The following is a 13,752-nucleotide window of genomic DNA, read 5'->3' on the forward strand; positions in this document are numbered from 1 at the left end:
GATAAATAAGGTGCCCAGAGGTGCCCAGAGTAAACTGCCTGCTACTCAGTCCCAGAAGCTAAGATATGCATATTATTAGTATATTTGGATAGAAAACACACTGAAGTTTCTAAAACTGTTTGAATGATGTCTGTGAGGATAACAGAACTCATATGGCAGGCAAAAACCTGAGAAAAAATCCAACCAGGAAGTGGGAAATCTGAATAGGGAATGAGTTTTTCAACTCATTCCCTATTGAAGATACAGTGGGATATTGGTCATATTGCACTTCCTAAGGCTTCCACTAGATGTAAACAGTCTTTAGAACCTTGTTTGATGCTTCTACTGTGAAGTGGGGGCGAATGAGAGGGGAATGAGTCAGAGGTCTGGCAGAGAGCCACGAGCTGGACACGCTCGTTCACGTGAGAGCGAGCTCTGTTCCATTGCATTTCTACAGACAAAGGAATTCTCCGGTTGGAACATTATTGAAGATTTATGTTAAAAACATCATTAAGATTGATTCTATACTTCGTTTGACATGTTTCTACGACCTGTAATATAACTTTTTAGACTTTTCGTCCGTACTTTCCGCTGGACTTGCACGCGCGTCGTGAGTTTGGATTTGTTTACCAAACGTGCTAACAAAAGGAGGTATTTGGACATAAATGATTAACTTTATCGAACAAATCAAACATTTATTGTGGAACTGGGATTCCTGGGAGTGCATTCTGATGAAGGTCATCAAAGGTAAGTGAATATTTATAATGCTATTTCTGACTTCTGTTGACTACACAACATGGCGGATATCTGTTTGGCTTGTTTTGGTCTCTGAGCGCCGTACTCAGATTATAGCATTGTTTGCTTTTTTGGTAAAGCTTTTTTGAAATCTGACACAGCGGTTGCATTAAGGAGGAGTTTATCTAAAGTTCCATGTATAACACTTGTATTTTCATCAACATTTATGATTAGTATTTCTGTAAATTGATGTGGCTCTCTGCAAAATCCCCGGATGTTTTTGGAACTACTGAACATAACGCGCCAATGTAAACTGCGATTTTTTGATATAACTATGAACTTTATCGAACAAAACATACATGTATTGTGTAACATGAAGTCCTATGAGTGTCATCTGATGAAGATCATCAAAGGTTAGTGATTCATTTATCTCTATTTCTGCTTTTTGTGACTCCTCTCTTTGGCTGGAAAAATGGCTGTGTTTTTCTGTGAATAGGCACTCACCTAACATAATCGTTTGTGGTGCTTTCGCCGCAAAGCCTATTTGAAATCAGACACTGTGGTGGGATTAACAAGAGGTGTATCTTTAAAATGGTGTAAAATACTTGTATGTTTGAGGAATTTTAATTATGAGATTTCTGTTGTTTGAATTTGACGCCCTGCACTTTCACTGGCTGTTGTCATATTGATCCCGTTAGCGGGATCTCAGCCATAAGAAGTTTTAATGTAGTTCTTTAGGAGTTTTAGTTTAGGGAACGATATTTTGGTAGAAACTACAGTTACAGTGATGGTAAAAACAGCTTGATTGCCATAGCAACATCAGGGAAACTGGGCAGTAGGGAGTGGTGCTTCAAGTACAGCAGGTCTGCAACATCTTTAATTGAGCCTCTCATTCTCCTTAGTTGCAGGCCTCAAAACGGAAAAAAAAAATACGGAAAGAGATTAACTGTATAGAAAGCTCTGGGTACAGGTCGTCTGGATACTGGACAGCCAATAAATTGCCAGATGCAAACAGATGATCATCTTTAGCGGACAACAGTTCTTGAGGGTTTGAACAAAAAAAGCTTTGCTGGTGAACAGGCATTTGAGTTGTGTGGTTGCAATATAAGCAGTCCCTTATCTCTGGTATATCTTGGCATTCATCATTCAAGACTAAGTTTAAATTGTGTGCAGTGCAATGGACACAATGCGCAATGTCTCAGGAAAGACTATCTGTGTTGGCTATACTCAGTATAGAAAACAGTCGGGCACGCAACCTGGACCCACATACCATGGTAAAAAAAACACACAAAAGGACTTCAGAAGCCTTGGGGAGTCCCTCAAGTTAGATTTAATTTGATTTAATTTAATTTACCTTGAATATTGCAGCCCATTTGTGTAGGCCATTAGCCTGACAAAACCCACTGAGTTCAACAATAAATAGTTGCTGAATTTATCCTCAAGCCAACGTGTATTTGATGTGTAATTTTCATTTTAAACAGTTAATAAATAGCAGATAAATAAGTTTCTTCAGAAAGTATTCCCAAGCCTTAACTTTTTCCACACTGTGTTGTGTTACCTGAATTTAAAAAGGATTAAATTGAGTTTTTTTGTGTCACTGGCCTACACACAATAACCCATAATGTTAAAGTGGAATTATGCTTTATTTTACAAATTAATAAAAAAAATGTAAGCTGAAATGTCTTGAGTCAATAAGTATTCAACCCATTTGTTATGGCAAGCCTAAATAAGTTCAGAAGTAAATATTTGCTTTACAAGTCACAATAGTTGCATGGGATCACTCAGCAAATACATAGTGTATGCAAATAAAAGTGTTTAACCTGATTTTTGAATGCCTCATCTCTGTACTATACACATACACATATCTGTAAGGTCCCTCAGTTGAGCAGTGAATTTCAAACACAGATTCAACCACTAAGACTAGGGAGATTTTCCAATGTTTGGCAAAGAAGGGCACCTATTGGTAGATGGGTAAAAAAGGTGACTGAAGTTATTAATTACACTTTAGACGGTGTATCAATACACCCAGTCACTACAAAGATACAGGCATCCTTCCAAACTATGTTGCCGAAGAGGAAGCAAACCGCTCAGGGATTTCACCCACGAGGCCAATGGTGACTTTAAAACAGTTACAGAGTTTAATGGCTGTGATAGGAGAAAACTGAGGATGGATCAACAGCATTGTAGTTACTCCACAATACTAACCTAATTGACAGAGAGAAAAGAAGGAAGCCTGTACAGAATAAAATATTCCAAAACATGCATCCTGTTTGCAAGACACTAAAGTAATAATGCACAAAATGTGGCAAAGTAATTCACTTTTTGTCCTGAATACAAAGTGTTATGTTTGGGGCAAATACAACACATTACATACTTTCAAGCATAGTGGTGGCTGCATCATGTTATGGGTATGCTTGTAATAAGGACTGTGGAGATTTTCAGGATAAAAAAGAAATGGAGCAAAGCACAGGCAAATGTTTGGAGGAAAACTTGGTTCAGTCTGCATTCCACCAGACACTGGGAGATGAATTCACCTTTCAGCAGGACAATAATTGAAAATCTATGAGAAAACCTGAAAATGTTTGCCTAGCAATGATCAACAACCAATTTGACAGAGCGTTAAGAATTATGAAAATAATCATGGGCAAATGTTGCACAATCCTGGTGTGGAAAGCTCTTATGGACTTACAAATACTCACAGCTGTAATTGATGCCAAATGTGCTTCTTCAAAGTATCGACTCAGGGGTGTGAATATTTGTGTAAATGAGATAATTCTGTACTTAATTTCTAAAAATTGTTTAATCCATTTTGAATTCAGGCTGTAACACAACAAAATGTGGGATAAGTCAAGGGGTATGAATACTTTCTGAAAGCACTGTAGATAGTAGACTACAATGCATAATGAAACAATCTCTAATAAGCTAGTGTTTATAGGGTGGGCATACTGTGTTATTTGGAATTAATAGACTGGTTTTATGCACAACAACTTTCTATCCAAGCTGGGAGAGAGAGTGAGGACAGCTCATGTCATGCAGGTTCAGGTAGCCTATATAGGACAGTTGTATATTCAACAAAAATATATTGGTAACTCATTAGTATGCTGTTGCATCAAAAATGTATTTTACAATCTGCCATGTTTAAATTTCCAACTTTAATTACTGAACAAGTAATTACATTATTGCCACCAGCCAGCAATCTAAAAATGACAGCATTGCAACACCGTGTATAGCTTTGTGAAATGTTAGGCTTAACATGACAAAATGATGACCAAATAGGACTAACAATAAAATAAAATAAATGTAAATAGATTTTTTAAATTTAACTAGGCAAGTCAGTTAAGAACAAATTCTTATTTACAATGACAGCCTACCCCGGACAAACCTGGACGACGCTGGCCCAATTGTGCGCCGCCCTATGGGATTCCCAATCATGGCCGGATGTGACACAGCCTGCATTTGAACCAGGGACTGCATCTTGCATTGAGATGCAGTGCCTTAGACCGCTGCACCACTCAGGAGCCCCTTAGTTAAAGCAAAGCTGGATATGCCCTAGCACCACAGAAAGCCTATCATCGATTCGATAAGAAATCAGCCACAGAAACATATCGCAATTTAAGCACTATGGACAGCTATCGGTATTCTATACTTTGTGAGGGGCTGTCTGGCTGACACATTAGATTATTAATTTTGTATGGGGTGGGGGGGGGGGCATCTCCGACCTTGTAGGGGTCCACTGAAACTGCATTACGCCAGTGACACACACACACATACTCTCTGTGTTAATTATAGTAGACAGCAAGTCATGGCATGCTTATGGCATATAGTATTAGTGACATTTCTCGTGAGATGTAGCGACCATTTGCCTTTGAGAAATAGCAGCTTCATTACTGGTGAATAGTCAATTATTGGACCCATATTGCCCCTGTTCACCTCCATTAGACACAGAGAATCTCAAAGCCACGCAATTGTGGAATCTCAATGTTGTGAGTCATTGTCATGCATGCGTTGGCACTACAGTATGAACTTCTACATTAGGGGTAATAAATCATAATTCTTCATTTCCGCTGGGTTTCACTGGGTTTCAGCATGTGTTTGATTGTTTTGTGGACTGATGTACTCCTCTGTTAGTCCTCAGAAAGTGATTTACCATAGACACCAGGTGTTGTGTGACCTGTCCAAATCCTGGGTTCTTAAATTATTTAGTGTTCACACAAAGGTTTGTCTCTGCAGCCCCCATGAACCGGGGCTCCCAAACCCCTTTTACACTGTTTTGAAATGTTACATCCATCTCCCCTGAGTGCCACAGAAAGTACATTGTCAAATGTCAGGACTGTACCTTATCTTTCCTCGAAATGCAGTGAGAAGGGTCAATGCCTCGAAAGAAAATAAAAAAGCGGCCCAGATCTATTGGGTGGCAGGTTGTGTGTTGGCACCTGTGTTGCTGACAAATCCAATGTTCAAAGTCCTGCAGCCAGGAGGAGGGCACTAGCAGAAACATGGCAACTAAAACAGTTCCATACTAGAAAAGCTCCTCCTGTTCCTGCCTGCCTTTACCACCAACCCCCTGGAACGACTGTCAGTCAACACAACAGCAGTAGAATCAATAAGCTAAGAGATCAGGAACGGACTCGTGACATGCTTCACATAATGTGCTTCTCAGGGAGAGATGGGAGATATTAAACTGATATTTTTCTGCTTTTCGGAAAACACACAAACTCAACCTTCCATAGAATATCACAGCTTCTATTAGACCTATAGCTACATAAACACATGCATGCACACACTAGTTCTGACACCATTTGTCATATTGACTTTGTTCTCAGTCATTGATAATGGAGGAGGGGAATGGAAATACAGAAAACGATTATATCCTGGCATGGCGCCAGCATCCATCACCTGATGAGGCAGTATTCATCTCCAGCCATTATTATTATCCATAGGCAGCTTTTCTCCATCTCCCCTGATATATTCATGATGCAGAGATGTGGTCTTGGGGCATGCAGTGTGTGGCAGTCACAAACTGACTGCACGCCGACTGAGCTTAAAGAACGCTCATCAGTTTTACATTACTTTTGTTTGAAGCCACCGAATACACCTGCCCAGCTGGAAATAACCAAGTCTATTTGCATTTTTATTTGATTTTAATATATTCTTCAGCGGTAATGATTTCCAATTATAGAGTATAACCAGACTCAAACTTGTGTTCTCTCTGCTGCTCCTCTCAACAAGCAATGAACAAAGTGGATTCTGTTGAGTAGTGTGGTTTTAAATAGATCAAAGGATGAATCTGGGTCTTGTCTTATGCAATTAAGAAGATGCATTAAAGAGAACAAACCCCTGTGGGCTCTTGTTGTTTTAACTGATGCCCTATTGCTTCCACTGCTATATCAGGATTAACATTGTGCAAACATGCCGTGTTGTTATACAGTACACCGACCATGCTCAGAGATACACTTTGTCTCTCCTCAACTTCTGCCAAAGGTTGTTGACTTTTTCTCAACCACTCGCCTTGAGTCACAAAAACCCCTCTGAGAATTGGGAAGACAAAGTTTGTTTCCTCCCCCTCAATTAAACTTAAATGACCATTGTTCAATTACTGTATTACAATTATTTCCACCAATTAAACCTCTAGGCTGTCTCTAGCGTCCCTTCCCGGCTTTGCTGCTGTTATTTGCAGTCACTTCTCAGTCGATCTAGCCATTTCAGATATCTGACAGACGTTATGTACAATGCACACTCTGAAAATCACAATGCTATGATGCATAAAGACGGTGGGTGGGTGAAGAATATCACAAATCCTAATACCCTTACTTTTATAATGGTAACATTTGGAAGCCTCTTAAACATTCTTTGCATGTCTTATTGAAAATGTGAACTGAATTATTTTGCTAATGAGATAAGGTGGTGGAATGACTGAGCAAGTGAGTCGGTAGGAGAGTAGTGTGTGGTCTCCTTTCATCCAGGGGTCAGGAGAGGTGGTGTTAGATAATCTTATCAGGCTTTACCATGATGTCTGAATTATAGCATGAAACTGACACCGACTCATCTCCAACCTGAATTTAAGCTCTTTTAAATGTTAATCTGGGTTTTGACTCTGAATATGGGTTTTACTTGAAATCTCATATCTTTGAAGACAAATCAAAATTTCTATCTAGTTGGTGAAAAGTCCGTTGGCTATATTTGACTAATCTTTGGATATTGCACAAGGTAAGATTATAGCACGAGTGTTATTCAACCCAGTTTCATGGGCTATATGTTCCATTGTATTACTTTCATCAGCAGGTGATATCCACTGCTGCTCTGCAATTACATTCTCTAGTCATAAAACATTTTTAAAACATAATGACATATACATTTCTCAACAAACTTCTCCAAGTGGGAAAATGTTCATACTTGTCTCATTTTGAAAACACAAAGGAATATACTTTCTCTCTACAAACTCCTCCAAATGGGAAACTTTACATTTCTCCCACCTGATTCACAATAAACCTTCCTTGTTTCTGGTCAACAGATGGGCCTAATTGTTGGATGGGTCCTACTTGTTGTGATGACGGTGTTAGGTGTAGGGGTAGACCACTGAGGACAGCAGGTGGGGCATCCTGATAGGGAGATGTCTGTCCTGTAGGCAGAGTAAGCCAGCAAGGCTGATAAAGAGGGACGGCGGGCAGGTGTCCTGTAGGCAAAGATAACCAACCTCCTGATAATTACATGAAGGGCCATTATTCAGACTGAGGGGGAGGGATGGCCCCTGCAGACATTCTCATCCTGCTTATAGATATGTCTTTATCTACTGGCTCTCCATTATCATCATCCTTCCGTCACACACACACCAGGGGCCTCACTCAGTCAAAGCACAACAGCCATTAGTCTTGTTTATGATAAATCTGCTTGACATATTAATAGTTGTCACATGTAATAAACTTGTAATGTCTTGCATAAAGATATTCCATCTACTGTATGTTGATATTGTGTTAAAACCTAAAACATACACAGGTGGTGAAGATATTTAACAGACCACCAACAATCCTACAAATAGAGCTACATAAATCATTGTTAATTGTGCTGACTTCGCTATCAAGTAAGCCAGGGGATCTTTCAGCTTCAGAACCAAATGAGAAATTGACCGCTCTTCCGTGACCCAAATCCTCCTACAATGACCCCAATTGAAAAGAAATAGTATGTGATTATAGATGTATCCTTGTAACTTGCGACCTACCTCTCACATGCCCAGGGCCCACTTTGGGATACAGGCATAGTTTAAGAAACCCTGGACTAAGCTCAGGAGTTATTCTGAATAGTTTTTGCTTGTTTGTTGTTCTTTTGTCTTAGAGGGAGGAACATGTGAGGTGATTGCTGCTCACAGATGCTGTAATAAGAACAAGATTGAAGAGCGGTCCCAGACAGTCAAGTGTTCCTGTCTACCAGGGAAGGTGGCAGGGACTACCAGGAACAGACCCTCCTGTGTTGACGGTGAGTACCACCACTACCATCACAATCCCCATTGGTATTGCAGGCGCAAGAGAAGTGTTGGCACTATCACTGATTGGACTCACACAGGTGCTGCTAATAGAACCCATATTCAACAGTTCTTTAAAATATTTTTCTCCAGGGTTGCATAAAAGTAGTACAATATATCATTTGGAGTGTGTATGATGCTTCAGCCTTTCCCAATAGATCTGGAATAGATCTGGAATATCACAGCAGGTGGCCAGTAGAAATAGAGAGCCCCATGCCCTATCCCTTTTGTCTGATTAGATGACTGTAGAAGTATAAACCTGAGAGAACGTATCGAAGAACATATACAATTCATCAATGGCATACATTTCCTCGACCTAGAGAAGCTGCGATGGTTCTTTATTTATTATGCATTTTGTTTTAAATAGTGTCAAGTCTAAGATAGGATGCCCAAGGAGTTGTTGTCATTGATTAATAGATGCACTATAACCTTGGTTCGACCCGCCTCCTGGCAACAAACCTTGGTAACCCTGTTTACCATTAGGAACAGGTCCAAGTGAGGTCCTCATGGGTGATGAATATGTATGACTGGAAAACCACTTAGACTAGAACAGAAAATAACACTGTTAGACCAGCTGGCTGCAGTGTTCATGGACATATTCAGCCTCTCCCTGTCCCAGTCTGTGATCCCCACATGCTTCAAGATGTCCACCATTGTCTCTGTACCAAAGCAAACTAAAGTAACCTGCCTAATGACTATTGGCCTGTAGCGCTCACTTCTGTCATCATGAAATGCTTTGAGAGGCTGATCAAGGACCACACCAGCTCCACCTTACCTGACACCCTGGACCCACTCCAATTAGCATACTTCCCCAACAGATCCAAGGATGACGCAATCACAATTGCTCTACACACTGCCATGTCCCACATGGACAAGAGGAACACCTATGTGAGAATACTGTTCCTCGACTACAGCTCAGCGTTCAACACCATAGTCCCCTCCAAGCTCGACACTAAGTTCAGCATGTATGAACACCTCCCTCTGCAACTGGATCCAAGACTTCCTGACAGGCAGACCCCAGGTGGTGAGGGTAGGCAAAAACAGCTGCACAATCGAGAGCATCTTGACCGGCTGCGTCACCGCCTGGTACGGCAACTGCACCGCCCTCAACCGGAAGGCTCTACAGAGGGTGGTGCGGACAGCCCAATAAATCACTGGGAGCAGAACATTTACACCAGGCGGTGTCTGAGAAAGGCCCGAAAGATCATCAAGGACTCCAGTCACCCAAGCCACGGACTGTTCCCTCAGTTACGATCTGGCAAGCTGTATCAGAGCATGAGGTCTCGGACAGCTAGGCTCCAAGACAGCTAGTACCACCAGGCCATCCGACTACTGAACAGTTAACTCTAGCTGTCTCCCTGCACAGACCTGGACCTTAGAGACTATATACACCTTAGAGGTTATTTGCACTGACTACTCAAACATCCAACCCTCACACACAAACTCACACACACACAAACACCCATAAAACACACACACACAATTACCCGTACACATTTAGAACACACACACACATGCACGCACCACCCTCTGCACGCACGCACGCACACACACACACACACACACACACACACACACACACACACACACACACACACACACACACACACACACACACACACACACACACACACACACACACACACACACACACAAACACACACACACAACGCTGTTGTTCAATTATATACTATTGATTCCATTGTGTGACCAAGTCACTACCCACTCTATATTTGTAAATACAGTGTTATACAGTCCATAACATTTGATTTGATTTGAAACACTCAAACCAAATATTTTCTGAACTTACTGGCCACATACAACACAACTACCTAATTTTGTACTACGGAATTGCAGTGATGCTTTATGAATTGTATGTATTGGGTTTTTGACTGATGAGGCACAATTTTACCATCTCTAGTAAGGATCCAACAGAAGCAAATAGTAGCCTATATCCCTCCCTATATATTCTTCCTGTGCTGTACAGCGAGCATTACTTCTCACCTGCCTGTATGCTTCTTTAGATTCTAACCATTAGATGATGTTGCCATAATTACTGAGCAGAGTAGACAGAGTGAGGGAATTTGAGGTCTCTTCTGTCTGTCAGGACTGACAGGGTATTTTCTTCTGTCAAACATCTGACATGTGCTGGATATTTAACCTGTATTTAAGGCAATTTTCTTTTCCCAGAGCAAGAATATGGCCTGCATTAGAGTCACAGCTATGCCTCCTCCTACACATGTCTAGACATCTGTCTTTCTCTTTGATTTAAAACGCATGTAAGAAATGCAATGATATAAATTTCTTTCAATAATTCACATAGGGTTGTTTCAGTGCATATTTTGTTTTGTAAGTACTGGTACAAGGATTCAGATTTTGATTTTGATTGATTATTACACCATACTCAGGTAGGGACATTACAGTTCTAAGACAAGGGAGAGTTGACAGTTACTTTGATATTTGTCAGACAGATTCCCACAATTTAGATGTGTGTATCTGTCATGTGATGAACAAAGCAACAGACCCTCTAGTCACCAATCCATCTCCAAGTCATACACTGCTATCACATATAGCCGTTCCACTGGGTAAGACATACTCAGGTCACCTTATCCATTTGTTGCCTGCAGCATCCATAGTGATAGGGAAGTGGTGGTGCGAGATGGAGCCCTGTCTGGAGGGAGAGGAGTGCAAGACGCTGCCTGACAACTCAGGCTGGATGTGTTATGCTGGGAACAAGATCAAAACCACCCGGGTAAGATAGCCTCACATTACCATTTGAAACAGAGACATACTGGAGGAGGGAGAGTTACAGTCATGAGGAATTTGCACCAATAGAACAATACAGACTTTACATTTAAAGACAAAGGCACAAGGTATTGACTCAAGTATATGGGTTATACTACCTAATACCTATTTTTTACTGGTTAGGGCTTGTAAGTAAGCATTTCACTGTAAGGTCTACACCTGTTGTATTCGGCGCATGTGACAAATACACTTTGATTTGTTTTACTATTGTCTCCTTTTTTTTTAGAACACCCAACAACCTGCAAGCGAAGAATACCTCTAACTTTAGACGGACCAACTGCAGAGGTCAGCTTTGCATGTTCCATGGAGCTGTTACTGTATACCATCTTATCATAAACTCTCTAATAATTAGATTAATAGATTAACATTATAGCTGCACTGCAATATATCACAATATCTTAGTGCTCTCCCTTTTGTTTGTTTCAGATCAATCCAAGGACCCAACAAAGACATTCAGTTTGCTTTCCTGGATTGAAATGTGTGAATTCTCAAAGAAACTGCTGCTCAAGGGTACTGGGAGTGATGCAGTTCAAGGATACCAATGGGGGACCTTATTGAATTCTGAATTTTGTTCTTTGAGGAAACACTGCTTTTGGATGTACAGCACATCTGTTGTCAGAAAACTCAGACAGACTCTGCGAGATGGGCAGACATTTCTGGGTTACCTTTAGCAAGTACTTGCAGTGGGGAGTCAGGATTCTGTATATACCATGTTTCAGTGTCTTCATGTTAACAAGAACATTGTCTACAGTATGATGGTGGTGAGATGTAAATGATTCCAAACCCTGATTTGTTCTGTTCTTGTCCATGTGTTCTAGATTTCAGACCACAGCCAAAAGTCTAATATTTCTCAGACATTCAATAACCTATAGGTTTACATCATGTGAGGATGCAACTGTACATTGGCTGTTAAAAGGAATAATTTGACCAATATAACAACACATATTTTTGTTATCCAAACCGTTTTTGTATTTGAATGCATTCAGTCATCTCAGTTGCTTCATCATCCCTCTTAGAAAGAACAACACTTACAGTTCAGTTATCCTTCAAAAGGTTGATTGTTCACCAAAAATACAGTATGCTTCTTTGTTTTTTACTCCTTTAGATGCCTTATGTGTGTCTTCTTCAACAACATATTAAAAGTCTACCATTGTTCTGTGCGTAAATATTGATTTAAAGTATGTTGTGTTATGCAATTAAATATATATTTTGTACTGGCTGCACAGTGCCATTTACCTCTAAATTGAAGTATCAACGAATCAGCCTATCCTACTAAGTGATGAAATCTGAATAATAATTTCCTCTATAGCGCACAGATGTCAGAAAGCACAACGATCACAATCAACTAGCTTGCTAACTGGGTTAAGTAAGTAGAGGAAAACACATGAACAGAAGATCAATGTTTAATTTGTACATGTCTCTTTGTAATGGGTACTAGACCAGTTGTTCCACTAAAACAACACACAACTCCAGCACTCTTCCCTGACATAATTCTAACCTAACAAATAGTTTTTTTGGGGTATCCTGCTCTCCTTGTAAATAAGAAATGAGCTTGTTTAGGACTAATAAGGACAGTCAATGTAAAACATATTTTCTCTGAAGTCTTCCACTTAACAAAGAATGCTCGACGGAGCATTAAGCAGATTATACAAAGACTGTGCTATTACAATGCGTCAGGGAACCAAGCAGCCAGTGGGCAAAGTTGATTTCAATCCACCAGACACCCTGAAGTGATTTTTCTGAGTGTTGCTCTCTGGCACATGTTTTCTGAAATCTCCATATGTGTGGATCAAGCACATCGTACAAACACACACTGAAATCACATCACACCAACGACAGGAAGGCTAGAGACAGCACAATGCAATATGCAAGTAAAGGCACCGTATTCTATAAAGTCTTATATGGGCCCGTATCCACAAAGCATCTCAGAGTAGGAGTGCTGATCTAAGATCAGTTTAGCCTTTTAGATCATAATGAATAAGATTATATGGACGCTTTGTGGATACCGTTTCTTAAAGAGGATTCCAAACTGAACAATAGGTTGTTATCAGTATCACAATAAGCTGCAGAGCGTTCGATTTGTCTGCTGAGGAACAAGGAGTCCCTTCTTTTCTTCAACCATCATAGGCCTAACTAGCGAAGTTAGCTAACATGATCACCTTTTCAACATTGTTTTTAGGAGTGTTTAATAACGATTGCTGCTGACTGACATGATGGGCTACATTGATTGGTTGACCACGTCAATTGGCTAGCTAGCTAATAACTAGCCCAAAGGCCAGCAGATGTTGATATTGATATGGTATTGATGGTTTCATCTTACTGTTCAAACACATTGTATGTAGCCAGCAATGCATTCGTATCCCTTGTGGAACAGTTCGTACCCCAAACATTCTCCATTCAGGCTGCAAAGGCATCAATTTCCTCCTTAACTAGATTTAATGGTGAGAAGTCTGAAAAAAATGGGAAGATATATGTAGTTTCTTTATGAAACACCATTTTCCACCACCATGCTAGTGGCTTACGATGCGTTTGGATGGTAAGATGGAAACGACTCAATATCGTCATCTGCCAGTCTTTGGGTCAGCTAATAACAGATTAGGTCAATATGGCTAGTTAACTAGCTAACTTTCAGGGGAAAAAGTAGATGGCTATATCCAAATATTGTTTGATTTGCTTGCCATCTATAGTGGCGATGACAGTAGTCTGACTGACAACTT

General features: G+C 40.4%; 1 protein-coding gene across 2 annotated transcripts in view; it reads left to right on the plus strand.

Moving 5' to 3' along the window:
- LOC129860813 (chemokine-like protein TAFA-1) overlaps positions 1-12,190 on the plus strand; it is a 29,906-nt gene extending 17,716 nt beyond the window's left edge. For both annotated transcript variants that reach the window (XM_055931600.1, XM_055931599.1), the window contains exons 3-6: positions 8,044-8,184; positions 10,858-10,982; positions 11,262-11,320; positions 11,462-12,190. In XM_055931600.1, the coding sequence (XP_055787575.1) occupies positions 8,044-8,184; positions 10,858-10,982; positions 11,262-11,297 (302 nt within the window). In that variant the 3' untranslated portion in view covers positions 11,298-11,320; positions 11,462-12,190. The remainder of the gene's footprint in view (positions 1-8,043; positions 8,185-10,857; positions 10,983-11,261; positions 11,321-11,461) is intronic.
- The last annotated feature ends 1,562 nt before the right edge of the window (positions 12,191-13,752 follow it).

This window comes from Salvelinus fontinalis, chromosome 8, assembly GCF_029448725.1.
Source record: "Salvelinus fontinalis isolate EN_2023a chromosome 8, ASM2944872v1, whole genome shotgun sequence".
Lineage (NCBI taxonomy): Eukaryota > Metazoa > Chordata > Actinopteri > Salmoniformes > Salmonidae > Salvelinus > Salvelinus fontinalis.